Source organism: Dasypus novemcinctus, chromosome 1 (genome assembly GCF_030445035.2).
Source record: "Dasypus novemcinctus isolate mDasNov1 chromosome 1, mDasNov1.1.hap2, whole genome shotgun sequence".
NCBI lineage: Eukaryota > Metazoa > Chordata > Mammalia > Cingulata > Dasypodidae > Dasypus > Dasypus novemcinctus.
This window is the reverse complement of record NC_080673.1, coordinates 103,440,730-103,457,513: the sequence shown is the minus strand read 5'-3', so window position 1 is coordinate 103,457,513 and position 16,784 is coordinate 103,440,730. Positions and strand designations below refer to the sequence as shown.

Genomic DNA, 16,784 nt, shown 5'->3' with positions numbered 1-16,784 from the left:
TTATTAGAGAAGTTGTAGGTTTACAGAAAAATTAAGAAATACGGAGTTCCCGTATACCACCACCTTCCCACGGATTCCCTATTAACACTTTGCGTTAGTATGTGCTTTCGTTACAATTAATGAGACAATATTGTCATTGTTAATACTGCTAAAGTCCACAGTTTACTGTAAAATTCATTGCTTATATTGTGAAGTTCTGTGGTTTTCAAAAGTTTTTATTCCAGTAACATATATATAACCTAAAATTTACCCTTTCAACCACATTCAGTTATATAATTTAGTGGTGTTTAATTACATTCACAATGTTGTGCTACCATCACCACCATCTGTTACCAAAACTTTTCCATTACCCCAAACAGAAGAAGCCCTTTACCAATTAAGTTTTAACTTATCTTTCCCTACTCACACCCTGGTCCCTGATAACTTATATTCTAGTTTCTGAAACTGTGAATTTGCTTATTTTAATTATTTCATATCATTGAGAGCAATACTTGTCCTTTTGTGTCTGGCTTATTTCATTCAACATGATATCTTTAAGGTTTATTTATGTTGTTACCTACATCAAAACAGTTTGACCATGATGTGTCTGGGTGTGGTTCTCTTCAAGTTTATCCTGTTTGGGTTTCTTGAATTTGCTGCATATTTATGTCCTTCAATAAATTTGGGGAGTTTTTTGCCATTTCTTTGAATATTCATTCCTTCTACTTCTTTCTGTCCTTGTTCTTGGACTGTTATCGTATATTTATTGGCATGCTTGATTTTGTCCTAAAGATCTCTTAGCCTCTTTCACTTTTTTCATTCTTTTTCCTTTCTGTACTTCAGCCTTGTTATTTCAAGTGTTATTTCTTTAAGTTCATTGATTTTTTTTCTTTTGGCAGTTACAGTATGCTCTTGTAACTTTTAGGGGAATTTTTCATCTCGGTTATTGTGGTCTTCAGTATTTGTTTACTTTTTAAAACTTTCCTCTCCTTATTAAGACTCTCATATTATTCACGTGTTGTTTTGCTGCTATCCTTTACTTCTGTCTTTGTGTTTTCCTTATCTTCTTGAGCATATTGAAGATATTTTTTCCAAGTCTTTGTCCTGTATGTCTGGTCTTTTTTATTGACGGCCTCTCAACTTCCATATTTTTCCTTTGGATTGGCGAATTCTTGTTTTCTTGTTTTGTAATTTTCTCTTCTGCATTGTACATTTTAATATTTTAATGTAACTCAGGGATTTTGTTCCTCAGCTGCCTGTTCCTTAAGTTTGTATCTTGCCAGTGATATGCCAGAGAACTCAAAACAGAGCAACCCAGAAAACACCTTTGCACATGGTATGAGTTGGCTGACTTTTTCCTTTACAGTTTAGCCTTTCCATTAAGGAGACCAGCCTGAGACAAAAAATGAAATGCAGGGTTTTCTTTTTTTTCTTTTTTTTCTGAACCTGAGTCTTGTCCTGGAATTGGGTTTGCTTGTGCCTTAGGAATTCTTCCACTTACAGGAATTGAAATGTTCCCTCTACTCCCTGTGAAATAGACTTCTCCCATTCTCCAGAGCTCTCTATTGTGTATTTTAAAGTAGTTAGTCCTTTGCCCTAAATTATTGCAATTTAATTGTTCTTATACTGCTTAAGCTGCTTTTGCCTGCAGGGCATTTTCTGGCATGGTGAACCAGAGATAAGTTTTCTGATTCATTTTTTCAGGTGACCACCTGACATCCTGGCACTGAAACACAGACATCCCAGTATGAAAAGAGATGTTATTCTATTCCCTTTAGAACAGGAGCTATATCCTTGCTAATGGGACCCATAATAGGAGCACAGGCCAGCTTCACACTTTACTGAGGGAGGGGATAGAGGGAATGGCCAGCAAGGGTACCAGGAGCTTCTCCTTCCATTTTGAAATTTGTGTTTTCTTGATTTAGCACTCACCGAGATACTGCAACCCTTTAACTGTTTTCTGGAGTTTGAGGAAGATGGCTCTGCCAGTTTTTGATAGTTGTTCAAAGATTCTCTGTGGGAATACTGCTCTGCCGTGTCTTACACTGCCTTCTTGGTCAGGGTACTTTCTTTTGATGTTATGATTCACTAAGTCCTTCTTTGATAGCTATTCTGCTATTTAGCACATCCATTTTTTAAATTCCATTCATTCTATTTTTCAGTTTTAAAATCTTCATTTGATTTTGCTTTGCAAAGTCCTTTGGAGTGACTTGCTATTTTTCCTTTGGTTTCAAAAGTATTGTTGATTGCTTGTTAGAGCATTTTAATAATAGCTAATTTAACCTCTTTGTCAGTTAATTCCATCATCTGTATAATTTATTGTTGGTGTCTGTTGATTTTTTTCCCCCTCCATTTCTTGGTTCTTCATGTGCAGAATAATTTTGGATTGTATCCTGGAGATTTTGAATATTATATTATGAGACCTTGCATCTTTTAAAAAATTCTGTGGAGAATGTTGATATTTTTGTTTAAGCAAATTACTGACCTTCTTATCATTAGGCTGGAAGTACAGTCTTAGTTCAGTTTTAAAAGGCTTTGCAGTGGTATTCAGATCTGTCTCAGTACTTCTAGACCAAGATGATGGTCTGTTTTTTAGTTGTATTGTCAAAACCATCAGTATGCTCAATAAGATCAGACCCACACATGTGCAATTCAGTGCTGAGCCAGGATTTTATGAATAATATCATGGGTCACTTTCTGGAGCTTTTTCCTCTCTGTGATCTCCCTGATACTTTCTAGTTCCTTAGGAGTCCTCCTTTTGGCTCTTTAGCCAGAAAGCTGGGGCTTTTTTACTGTATTTCCTAGCTGCTAAAACAAGTATCATACAGTGGATTGGCTTTAACAATGGAAGTTTTTTGGCTTACCATTTTGAGCCTAGGAGGAATCCAAAATCAAGTCATCAGTCAGGTGATACTTTCTCTCAGAACACTATGTTCTGTGGCTTGCTTTTGGCCATTCTTGGTCGTGGCATGGCAGTATCTTTTCCTTTTTCTGCTCAGTCACATTGACTTCCAGCTTCTGCCTGCTCCCCATGGCTTCTCTCTCCATCTGGGTTTCACTGTTTATAAAGGACTCCATGAATCTGAATTAATGCCCAACCTGGTTCTCTGGAGCCACATTTTACCTGAAGTAACAACTTGAACAGATCTTATTTATAATGGGCCCATACCCACCAGAATGCAGACCAATACTAAGAATATGTTCAAACTGGGGTCCCAGTTCAAACCACCACACCCTACTTTGCTGCCTACTTACATGGCTGTATCATGTTCGTGGTCCGATGGCAAGGGGACAGAGAAAAGAGCGTTTGTGTTTACCCCCACCTTACCTAGATCACAGCTTCACTGATCAGAGAAGAATGATGCCTCTCCCTCAGAATTTTGACTTCTGTAAACACCCACAAGATTACCCTTTGACTGGCATGTGAGGGAACAGGTGAATGAAACAGTGAATTTCTGTGTTCTAAGCCTTAGGAGATCCCTTTTCTTAAGCCAAAAGTAGAGCATTTCTCCTGGAGTTCTCCCTATTTGTACCACTTCTGTGTTGGTTGAGGTATTTTACTGGGAGGAAAAAGGGTAAACTCACCAGAGGTAGTTTGTATTCTAGTTTTGTTCCCTAATTTTCCTGCAACTATTTGCTTTTCAGTATCCTAAAATAGTTGTGCCATATATTCCATTTTTAAAGTAGTTGGTCTAAATCCATGATGTCTGTTCCCTTTGTAGTCTGTGGCCATTGGTGTCTCATTTCAGTGTTTTTTTTTTTGTTTGCTTTTATTTTTAAGCCTAGCTTCCTATGGGTTGCCTTTGTTTCTGCATACCCTAGTGTTCTACTAATGTGCTCAAATACCGTGAGCTAGTAAGTAGTCTTTTGTTTGTTTGCCATGATCTGTGTGTAGGTTGGGGATCACATTCAAACTTCAGAGTCTGCCAGACTCTTGCTTATTCTTTCTGAATATACAGGTTCTGTAGGTCAGGGATGCTTGTCAGATACAAGGTCCACAGTAATCACTAACCATCTAATTACACAAAATTTTAGGTACATCATCTTTTCAAATTTAAAATGTCAATTTCTTTTAGAAATAAAGTACATAGTTGATGGTAATTAGAATTGAGTACTTATTGGCCGCACATTTTTTACAGTTGTTTCGCCTACTTTACAGTAAAGTGGAACTTAGTGACACTAGGATTTTATCCCAGTGTCCTACAAACCCATACTTTTAGCCACTTCCCTAAACTTAGTTTTGAAATTAAATGTGTTTTAGAAAAACTTACGGATTTTGTGTTGTCTTTACTCATAAACCCATTATGGGATTAGGAGTCGTCCCTACTAATTTGTAGGTAGTGTGCTTTTTTACCACTGAAAGCAATTATGTGAAGATACACATATCTTCATATAATGATATGTGATCTCCATCCATCTCTTTGCTTCTTGTTTATTGTTTTTTGCTCATTGTTTGTTTGTTCTTTAGGAAGCATTGGGCACCCAGGACCTCCCATGTGGGAGGCGGCACCCAACTGCTTGAACCACACCCCATCCCTGCATTCTTTTCCCCCTTTATTAGTTTTTGCTTGCTGTCTCCTCATTGTCTTCTTTAGGAGGCACTGAGAACTGAACCCAGGACCTCCCGTGTGGGAGGTAGGCACCCAACTGCCTGAGCCACATCTGCTCCCATCTTTTTTTTTCTTCTAGTTTTTATTATTTTGTTGCTTCCATCTTGTAACATTTTAAATGCTTCTTTATTCCTCCACTCCATCGTTCTTTTTTTCCCCCTCTCTCTATTTAAATTAGTATATGAACTTCTTTTGTTCTCAGAATGAGCCAGTTGGGATAGATATGTTATTTTATTTATGGAAATGTGTATCACCTTCTGTGAGGGTGAAAAAAGATGCTGTGTGATGAATAGCTCCTTCCAAAAGTATTTTGTTCACATTACCTATTTAGAAGAGGTTATAGGTTATAGGAGATTGCTATCTAAGGAAGTCTTTATTTTGTATGGTTTTCATATGCATGAGTTTTAGTTACCATAAATTAGTTAAATAAAACCAGTTCCCCAACAACGCAGTGTGCATTACAGTTACCACAGTATATTAATTTGGAATAATTACATAAAGTACAGACTTCACTGCTAGTTCTTAAGTCCCCGCATCACTACATAAATAACAGGTGTGCATCTTCCTCAGTTACCAATCACAATCTTCTTTCCTAGCCTGTTGGTGATTGGTCATTTCACATCTGTTACTCATTTCAAATTCTGACTGCAAACCACAGAATTGTGTTGCTTTTCTGTCTCCCAGTGATAACTCCACATGATACTTTACAAAAATGTGTAATCAAATATGAAAGTGCAGCAAAGAAACCATAAGTGATAATGCTGGAAGTGAAATCTGACTCAAACAAATGTTATAGAAGAAATAGCTGACAATGGGTGTTTTGAAATTGCTGCCTTTCTAGAGACTGTAGATTTGCAGCCAGAGGAATCCAGTGAAGTTTAATTTATTGACATATATGAGGAAAGTGATTCTAGGGAAAGCGTGAAAATGTCCCAGAAGAAGTGATATCAGCTTAAACTTCACATTAAAGGAACCCCAAAGGCATTAAAAGAGCAAAGCATAAAATTTGGAAGCTGATCCAAATCTAGAAAGAAGTATGACAATTCATCAGGCATAAAATGATGTTAGCTTTATATTGTAAATTATGTGAGGGCAAGCACTGTTCAAACTGCTCTTGATAAGTTTTTTTTACGAAGTAGTGAAACACTTTAATTCTCAGTGTTTTTAAGTTACAGTGTATTAAACAAGTATTAGTTTTACTACTTTTTTTCATTTTCCCTTGCATTTATAATTGACAGTAAGAGAGTTTTTAGTGCTTGCACATTTTAAAGGTTAAACAACAATTACAAACTTTCCCATTGATTGTGAAGATTGCTTTGCATGGTTACAGCTTGCATGATCGTTTTTACAGCCCAACACTATCCTGTGAAGTAATGACTGCCTGTATCAAACACCAGTTTTATGGAATTCTTCAGGGCCATTCTGTATGTTATTTAGAGAAAGGAGTTTTAACTTTGGGTTCATGGATGGAGATCAGGGATGCATGAATCTAGGTCTTTATCAACTTGTTCCTTGGCTTAAAATCCTCCAGTGGCTTTCTTTTGCTAATTAGAAATCCATAACTCCATTGAATCTTACTTCGTAATAAGGTAATTTAGATATTTCTCAATTAGATTAATGTTTCTGTCTAACATAGAGGTAAAATGTGTATAATTAATTAAAATAATAATCTATTGTACCTTTTTAGTTTGTTTCTATCCAAGTTATTTAACATACCTAGTCAAGTGGTTTTAATGAGATCTGATGCAAATCCTTTCCCCCTTAGCTTTCCATTCTTTTTAACAGTTTCCTTTGGTAATTTAGGGGTTCATCCTCAAACTGTTCCACAATTGTATAGAACTCTTTTCAGTACATTTAAATATATTAGGCATTTAATCAGTTTTATCTTGGAAAACCTCGCTCTCAGAACTCTGACCTCCTCCAGTCATAGATTCTTGCTTCATAGCAGTCATCCTGTGGTCTCTTCACCCATCATCCTGTAAATTCCCTTTACCTCCTCTCTTTTCTTGTTTATGTCATGTCTTCCTCTTTCTTGGTTTATTTTCTCGTTTTTGTAGAATATCTCCTCCAATAGTTTCCTTAGAAAGATTGTATGGGAGGTAAAATTTTGAGATTTTGCATATCTGAAAATGTCTTTTTTCCCTGGCACCTGATTTTCAATTTGGCTGGTGTATAAAATTCTATTTCGAGATTGTTTTCTTAGAGTTTCTGTATTCCACTTTCTTTTAGCTTCCAGTGTTGTTGAAAAGTTTGATATAATTGGGATTCTTAATCTTTTGCATTGGTATTCATAATCTTTTTCTCCTTTCTGGAAGTTTGCTGAATCTTCTTTTGTTCCCAATATTATGAAAATTCATGTGTTATCCTTTGGGTAAGTTGATTTTTATCCTTTGTAGATCCTTTCAATAAGGAAAATCCTATCGTTCTGTTATTGGACACTTATTTCTTTAATCTTTCTATCTCTTGTTTTATTTTTTAGATTAGGTGTATTTTCCCTCCATATATCACCGTATTGTTACTTGTATTAGTACTGTGCATTTGTTATGATTCATGAAAGAGCATTTTTGTGCTATTAGCCACAGTCCTTCTACAGTAAAGTTCACTACGTTATACAGTCCTATGTTTTATCTTTTAATTTTTATTATAATATATACACCTTAAAATGTCCTCTTTTAACCATATTCACCTATGCAGTTCAGTGCTGTCGATTATATGCAGTAATGTGCTACCTTCACTGCCATCCATTTCCAAACCTTTATCTATTCTTTAGCCTCAGTCTACCTCCTGGTAGCCTATATTCCAGATTCTACCTCTATGAGTTTACTTATTATAATTATAATTTATAATTGCTAAATCACACAATATTTGGCCTTTTGTACCTGGCTTATTTCACTCAGCATTATATCCTCAAGGTTCATCAATGTTGTCATATGCATCAGGACTTTATTCCTTTTTACAACTGAATTATAGTCCATCATATATATATACCACATTTTGTTTACCCGATCTTGGTTGATGGACACATGGATTGCTTCCGTCTTTTGGCAGTTTGAATAATGCTGCTATGAACATCAGTATGCAAATATTTGTTTGAGTCCCTGCTTTCAGTTCTTCTTGGTTTATGCCTAGTTAGTGGGATTGTAGGATCACATGGTAATTCTGTACTTAGCTTCCTGAGGAACTGCCAAAGTGTCTTCCACAGAGGCTGTACCATTTTACGTTCCTATCAGCAATGAATTAGTGTTCCTGTTTCCTCACATCCTCTCCAACATTTGTAGTTCTCTTTATTATTTTTTATTTTCAATAATGGCCATTCTGCTAGGTGTGAAATGATAGCTCATTGTCATTTTTATTTGCATTTCCTTAATAGCTAAGTGATATTGAGCATCTTTTCATATGCTTTTTAGCCATTTGTATTTCCTCTTTGGAGAAATGTCTACTCATGTCTTTTGCCTGTTTTTATTTTTTTTTATTTTTTTTATTTTTATTTTTTGCTTTAAGCATGTGAAAATATATTTCTCCAAATTTCCCCTCCAATCATTTTCTTTTTTTTTTTATTTTTTTTATTGACTTTGTAATAATATTACATTAAAAATATATATGTGAGGTCCCATTCAACCCCACCCCCCCACCCCCCCTCTCCCCCCCCCAACAACACTCGTTCCCATCATCATGACACATCCATTGGATTTGGTAAGTACATCTTTGGGCACCTCTGCACCTCATAGACAATGGTTCACATCATGGCCCATACTCTCCTCCATTCCATCCAGTGGGCCCTGTGAGGATTTACAATGTCCGGTGATTACCTCTGAAGCACCATCCAGGGCAGCTCCATGTCCCAAAGACGCCTCCACCTCTCATCTCTTCCTGCCTTTCCCCATACCCATCGTCCACCATGTCCACTTTTCCCAATCCAATGCCACCTCTTCTATGTGGACATTGGATTGGTTGTGTCCATTGCTTTTGCCTGTTTTTAAATTGGGTTGTTTATCTTTTTATGGTTGAGTTGTAGTAGTCCTAATTTTTTTTTGAGATATTTGTTTTGCTGTCAAGTTTTTACTTTCTGAGAACTTGCAGTTTCTTCCATAATTACTTGTAAAATGGAATCACAGATTTTGGAGCTGAAGGAAATCAAAAAGTCATATCTGTTAATCCTTCTTTGCCCAGAAATCTCCTCTATAATGTTCCTGACAGATTGTTTCTCAAATTCATGGTCTTCTGCATATCCTAATTTCATTGATGTCAGGAAGGGGGATGGCAAGGGTGAGGGTAAAAGACTGTGTTAGTACTTTTCCTAACACTTGAAGTAGCTTTGGATTTTAGCAGGGTAGAAAGCTACCATATACATGTGATGGACCAAGAATCAGCCCTTAGTTTTTTCAGGAAGAATATTCAGAGAGGTGTTGTAATATAAGCTGTATCAGTACCTAAGAGATATGAAAGCCATTTTAGCCATACATGATTCTCATTGGGCAAACCTTCAGTTCATTTATTCTAAGCTGGTATAATGAAAAAGGAGGAAGAGAAAGAGGTTGAAATTGCTTGACTGAAATTCCATTTCTTAAAATGTTATGTGCCTTTGCCCTCCCCATTTAAAAATTATCATGAATAATTGGGAGATACTCCATTAATAGGTGCATGTAAGTGGAAAAAGCTGTTGAAAGACTATGTAGTCCTGTATTCTGTTTCAATTAAAAATATGTGCCCTGATGTGTTGTTAGTTACTGTGTTTGTCTCCTGTTGTGACTATAATGAATTATCACAAATTGGATGACTTCAAACAGTAGACATTTATTCTTTCTCAGTTCTTGAGGCCAGATGACCAAAATTGGTTTTGCTGACCTGAAATCAAGGTGTTGGTAGGGCTAAGCCACCCTTTGGAGGCTCAAGGGAGAATCCATTCTGTGTTTCTTCTAGCTTCTGGTGACTGCCAACATTCCTTGGCTTGTGGTCGCAGCACTTCAGTGTCTGCCTCTCTGGTCACACTGCCTCCTCTTTTCTCCGGGTGAAATCTACCTTTCCCTCTCTCTTATGAGGACACTTACGATGGAATTTAGGGCCCATCTGGATAATCCACAATGTTCTCCCCATCACAAGCCTTGTTCAATAACCTCTGCAAAGATCCTTTTAGACCCCCTTTCCAAATAAGGACACATTTGCAGGTTACAGGGATTAGGACTGATATCTTTGCATGTCCACTCTTCAACCTACTGTATTTACCATTGCCATCCTGAGATACCACTCCCTGCCCCATCCCCTTTTTGTCTGTTATTAAGCAGGTGAGTAACTGATTAAATGCCATTTTTCTTTGAATTTTTATTTATCACTATCCAATGTGATTGTTAACTAATAGGTCTTCCAAAAATAAAATTGTGGACTTTTTTTCTGCTGTCTTTGATATTTTCTTCTATAATGAAGATTCTGGTGGTAGATAGTTAGGGACTGGAATAGCAGTCACACAGTATCATTAGGGGTTCTGGCCTCTTTTGATGTTCTTACTCTATTCTTAGGTTGCTTTGTGGTCAAGGCTGCTGCTTCACCTTGAGCAGCTCTGGGTTTGAAGCTGGAAGCAAGGAAAGGGCAAAGGGTAGAAAATAGGTGTGGGAAGAATCTTTCTCTATTCCAAGAAGCTTTCCTGGAAACCTCACATAACAACCAGGCTAGAGTAGGTCACATGGACGCCTGTATCATCAAGGTGGCTGGGGGTGTTTTTAGCTGGGTAAGTTACAACACCAGCTATAGCAGGATTCTGTTGCTGGGAGGGAAAGGGGAGTCTAATTGCTAAGTAGATTACAATCTGTCCCAAAAGGTAATAATGAAAATATTTTACATTCCCGAATACAACTAAGAAAAGACTTTTGTGTATATGGTCACATTAATCTGTGTTCATTCTCCAATATATATCGGGGGCTTGATCAATGCCAGGCACAATGATAAGCACTGGGACTTCAATATATCCATATATTGCTAGCTGCTAAGATCCTGCCCTCTGAGACCTTGGGGAAACTTTTAGGAAAAATAGCTTTAGCATCACTGGTGTAATAGGATGGACATAGTGCCAGGGATATTTTTTTCTTCTTATTTTTCTTTTTTCTTGTCCATACTGCTATTATGTTTGCAAATATAAACATTTGATTATTTTGGGAAGAATTGCAAATTTTTCTTCATCTTTTTTCCAGTATAAAATTGATTAATTGGTTAATTCAAGTACTTCAAATAATTTGGTAACATAAAATTGAAATATAAGTATAACTACTATTTAAAATATAGGCTGTTTCTTGCTTACTTGAAGTAACAAAGTTTAGATATCTTTTGAAAGTGAATTTTTGAGTTTCATTTCTTAAGCTGTTCCAAATATTTGATACAGTGAAGTCACAGACTGGTTTTTGCAAATAAAGTTTACAGTATCTATTACATATAACATGCCTTAAAATGTTTCTAATTAGGGAAACCCTCCCACTAATTTTTATGTTTTTTCTTTTAGGAATGTTTTAAAGGAAGTTGGGCTACTCACAAGTTACTACATAAGAAAGCAAGTAAGTAAAATCACTTAGCTCTATACCATTTGGCTTAGAAGTGGCTTTTGTGCAGAAGACAAGATTCTTGCAGTTCTGAAATAGCATCTTTGAATGTTCTGAAAGTGTAATCCTGAAAGCTAGAATTATGATACTTAAAAATAAAATTTTTTATGTGTAGTCATATAAATAAAATGTAGCTGCAAAATGTCTTTATTAGTCTTATATCATGTATTTAGCATGAAAACATGATAGGATGGAGGGATCTTGCTTGAGTAATACCTGATAGTACCCTAATCTTTTGGTGCCCTCCTTTCTTTGATAGAAGTGTTTGCATATTCTAGATGAATGCACATCTGATTCCATTTAGCCAGATGCCTTTCACTTTTTTTTTTTAAGATTTATTTTATTTCTCTCCCCTTCCCACCCATTGTCTGTTCTCTGTGTCCATTCACTGCATGTTCTTCTGTGTCCACTTGCATTCTTGTCATGCGGCACCGGGAAAGTGTGTCGCTATTTTTGTTGTGTCATCTTGCTGCATCAGCTCTCTGTGTGCGGTGCCACTCCTGGGCAGGCTGTGCTTTTTTCGTGTGGGTCGCCTCTCCTTGAGGGATGTACTCCTTGCGCGTGGGGCACCTCTGCGCGGGGGACACCCCTGCATGGCATGGCATTCCTTGTGTGTGGCAGGACTGCGTGTGGGCCAGCTTACCACACAGGTCAGGAAGCCCTGGGTGTCAAACCCTGGACTTCCCCTCCATATGGTAGGCGGATGCTCTATCAGTTGAGCCACAACTGCTTCCCTCTTTTATTTTTGATTAGTTTCAATGTAGATGTTTTTTTCCTGCTCAAAATTATGTTACTTTGCTTTTTTTTTAATTTAATGTTAATACCTGCAGTCTAATATTTTATTTTCTTGTATGAATTTGCTTTGTGAGACACCACAAAGTGTAAGTAGTGGCTGCCTCTTAGCTATTGCTGCCCGACACATTGTTGTATCTCACATTCAAAGAGCTCTCCTGCTCTGGCTATTCAGCCTACAAATTCACGTCATCAGTTTGGCTAGTTTAAGACAACCATCACTCCCCAATTTTGAGGATTTTGGGATGGTGATGCCCACAATTACCAGAAAATTGACAAGGGCTTTCTGTTCCTATACCATTACCATCTCTTGGATGAAAGTGTGGCATATAGCACATGGTCCTTGGCATGAGGTTTCTATTTCAGCTATTGATATTGGTATTTTATATTTATCTGCTTGTATATTTTTTAGGAGTTAGCTGATCAAATGAAGTTTGGTATATTTTTATATAACACCTTAAAATCTCATTGAGGTCAACTAAGTCACCATTGAGGGAAAGGAAGTAAAATTGTGTTTTTACTTGTCTCCCTTTTTTGTTGTGTCACCTTGCTGAGTTGGCTCTCCATGGCGCTTGTGGGCTGGGCAGCGCTCCATGGTGTGCGGGCGAGCCTTCCTTCACAAGGGACGCGAACCCAGGGCCTTCCATATGGTAGATGGGAGCCCAGCTGATTGAGCCACAGCCACTTCCCCAGGGATAGTTTTAAATAGTGCTATTTAATTAATTTTATTTACTGAGGAGTATTAAATATTGTATTTCTTATGCGTTGGGTATTTCCCAGATTCTTTGAGCCAGTAACACTTTATACCCAGAAAGGTAAAGCATAGAGAAGAGAAAGGTTACTTAAGGTTAAACAGTATATTAGTAGAAAAGCTCAGAGTGGGTCTCTGCTCCAGATGTTTTCTAATTCAGTGAAGTATTCCTGTTTCCTTCAATACTGGATTTTCTGAGGGAAGAGCTATTTCATTATGACCTATACAAAGGAATTAAACAGCAAATTTTCCCTAAGTAAAAACAATATTATTACAGCATTGACTTTTTATAGGCTATTTGAATTTCAGTTATTCCTCTAGTTTTTGGTTTGGTGCCATCTTTTAGATGGTACCCTCTTGGATCTTCGGGGGTGATTTTCTTCATGGGTGAACTGTATGTTCTTATTCCCTTTGGGTTGTTTTGGGGAGAGAGCCCTCAACTGACCCAGTCCTATATCTTTCACAGCCTAGGAAATTGACCCACGTATACTGTTGTGGATGACAGTCCTAGAGGGACTGCGTGGAGAAGGGCGTCCTTCAGGTCTAAAAAGTATTCAGAAAGGGAATAGGAGGAAAGAATGTTGGGATAGTAGGAAGGAACCAGGGAGTCTTAGAAGAGAGCATTTTTTTCCCTCAAGAAACAGTTGTGAGATGGCATAAAGCCAAGTTGTTCATGTGCTGAAGGATGATACACTCAGTTTTTTTTTTTTTTTTTTCCCTCTTTTGAATAAATATAATGTGTACTGATCTCTGGCTTAAGACCCCTGATTTGCATCTGTATTTATGTGGGCTCTTTGTCTATAATTTGCTTTTAATATTTTTGCCTGGTTTTGATATTAAAGTAATCCTGATTTCATAAAGTCAGATGTAAATGTCTTTTAAATATTTTGCTTTTTATTTTTCCTAGAAAAGATTGTATAAAATTGGTATTATTTCTTCCTTAAATATTTTTTAGAATTCCTGAATGAAATCATCTGGACCTGGAGTTTTCTTTGCAGAAACTTAATTTTTTTTGTGCAGACCTTAGGAAATTTTCAAGTATGAATTAATAGCTGACTCAATGACAGAGTTTATTTCTTAGGTATCATAATAAAGAAGACCAGTCAAATTGTAAAATCCTTAATTAAAAGCATCTCATCTTAATTAAAAGCACCTCATCTACTGCCAGAGTGTACTTAAGTAGCATTTGCTTTTAGTCTGATCTGTAAAAGTTGTACACTTCACATCTTAAGATTATATTCATTTTATACTCTTTATGTCTATCAGTATCATTCAGTTTTTCTTGTCCCCCATTTTCCTAAAGTGCAAGGTGACAGATATCTTTTGAATAGCTAGAAACAGGATATAGAAACTTCGTCTGAATAAAGAACTCTAAATAATAATTTTCTTCTATTTTTCCACCCCTCCAAACTAATGCGTGGTAGTAGGTTGAGTGCATGATATTTAGGATTGCAGAGAGAAAATGTTTTGCTGTGTTTTAGAACTGGCTCTACTGAATTTTGTGACCATTGATTACTCTAAACCTCACATCCAAAATGCTGAAATCATAGGTTTGTGGTATGGATTAAGAAAGCAAACTCAAGTAAAGTACTTAGGATGTGTGTATAGCATAGTAAGTGATTAACAGCTACTTAATAATCACCTCTGAAAGAATAAGGTTAGAATTTTTATCAGTAAAACCTGTCCCAGGCAAAGCTTAGACATGTGCGTATTTTGTGTAAGCCGACTGGAGGAGTCAGCCTACATAGAACCCTTTGAAGAACCTTTGAAGTGAATGTGATCCGTTTTGGGGTGGACTTTGCACACATCAGGTCCTCCTGACATTACCTGCAGCCTAGCTGGCCCTATTGCATCGTGATGTTTGAAGGACGGCATTAGAGGTACTTTCATGAGACCAGTTAGTATGCAGTTTTGTTATCAACCCCCAGTTCTACTCAGACTTATTATGTGTTGATTATGTGTCTAGTACTTATATTTTAGATTATTTAAATTAGTCCTAAAATGTAAACTAAATTATTTTTCCTGTGTAAAATTTCTAAGTAAATTAGACCTAGAGATGAAAAAAAGAACTTGCCATATTTTAGGTGTTTCTCCAGATAGCTTTTATGTTCTATTATTTGTTTGACCGCTTGCAATTCTATTTTTTTTTTTTCCCAGAGCGGCACCAGGGATTGAACCTGGGACCTTGCACATGGGAAGCAGGCACTCAATCATTGATGTACATCTTTTGTAAAGTGATCATGGAAGGCTAGAATGCAGATTAGCAGGAAGCTTTGAAAGATTTTACACTCCCCCCCCCCTTTCCCCTGCTCCCTTTCCAGGAGTGTGTGAGTGTGTTAAAGCAAAAAGTCTGCATCTTAATTGCTGTTCTTCTCCAGGTTTGAGGTGAAAATTATTCTTGAAATTCATGTTTCAGACAAAATCACTTGATGCAGTTCATAGCTGAAGCAGATTTCAGTTGACTTGCATTTAAAAAATTGTGGTAACATATATACAGCATAAGAATTTCGCATTTTAACCACTTTCAAGCATACAGTTCATTCACATTGTTGTGTTACCGTCACCCCAAACAGAATCTCTGTACCCATTAAGCAATAGCTCCCTATGCCTCTACTCTCCTGCCCCTGGTAATGAATCTACTTTTTGTGTCCATGAATTTGCCTATTCTAATCATTTGAAATAAGTGAAGTCATACAATATCTGTCCTTTTGTGCCTGGCTTATAAAATTCAACATGGTATCTTCAAGGTTCGTCCATGTTGTACCTTGTCACAGAACTTAATTCCTTTTTTCATGGTTGAGTAATATTCCATTGTATGTATATACCATATTTTGATTACCTGGTAATGGTTATGAGTTGTTTCCACCTTTTTGGCTATTGTGAATAATGCTGCTATAAATCTTGGTGTACAAATAGCTGTTTGAGATACTGCTTTCAGTTCTGTTAGGTATATACCTTGAAGTGCAATTTCCAGGTCATATAATTTTATACCAGACTTTCTAGGGAACCACCAAACTGTTTTCCACAGCGGTTATACCATTTTATCTTCCCATCATTAAGGCACCTGATTTCTCCACATCCTTGCAAAACTTATTATTTTCCATTTTTAAATAGCCATTCTAGTGGGTGTGAAGTGGAATCTGTTTGTGGTTTTGATTTATATTTAATGGCTAATGATGTTGATCACCTTTTCTTATGCTTGTTGGCCACTTGTATGTTTTCTTTAGAGAAAATGTCTATTCAAGTCCCTTGTCCTTTGTCCATGTTTTAATTGGGTGGCTTGTCTTGTTGAGTAGTTGGCCTGCATTTTGATCTTTTTTGTTATAATGTTTGACCTTGGTGGCAATGCATAGTCCATTTTTGTCCTGGGATGAGAAACAGTTTTTCTGTTGACATTAACATTCACAGTGGCTTTCTTGAACTTCAGAGGGGGAAGCATTTAAAATTCAGTAGCATAGTAGAGCTTCTCTTATATTCCTCACTTTTTATGTAATATTTAAGTGTGTCCTCTTCAAATGCAGCATGGGTAGATTGGGTATATTTTTGCATTCTTATTAATATCTCAAGCTTCATTCAATCCAAAGTTGACTACATGCAGCTTGGACAGAGTATCAGACTTTGAATTAACATGCCTGCACCAGTCTGCCCAGGCAAACTGGATCTCTCCTCAGTTTCCTTATCTGTAAAATGAGGAAATTAGATTGGATTGTCTTTAAGATCCTTTCTAGTTTAACATAAAATAATTCTGTCTTCTCTTCCTCATTTCTCACTTTAAATAATTGCTTTTAAAGGGGGAATGTTTTTTTTTTTTTCTTGGACACTTCTAAAATTAGTTTGAAGTCTGACTTTTAGAATTTATGGTAGCATGACAGTAATCAGGAAAACCTTTGTGTTCACTGTATGTTTTACAGGTTGATATTTGGTCTACCTGTTACTTGAATTTCTGCTGTCTAAAGTATTATATGTAGGTTTTCCTAGTTGGTAGATAAGAGGTGCAGTCAGTGTGCTGACATCTGACACCGTAAATGATCCTGTTCTGTGGAAACAGGTGCATTTCTGTAATCATAA

At 36.8% G+C, this 16,784-nt stretch overlaps 1 protein-coding gene across 1 annotated transcript in view; it reads left to right on the top strand.

Moving 5' to 3' along the window:
• LOC101423538 (methionine aminopeptidase 1) overlaps window positions 1-16,784 on the top strand; it is an 81,123-nt gene that overhangs the window by 39,116 nt on the left and 25,223 nt on the right. Inside the window, exon 2 of the mRNA XM_004453704.5 lies at window positions 11,077-11,128. Within this exon, the coding sequence (XP_004453761.1) occupies window positions 11,077-11,128 (52 nt within the window). The remainder of the gene's footprint in view (window positions 1-11,076; window positions 11,129-16,784) is intronic.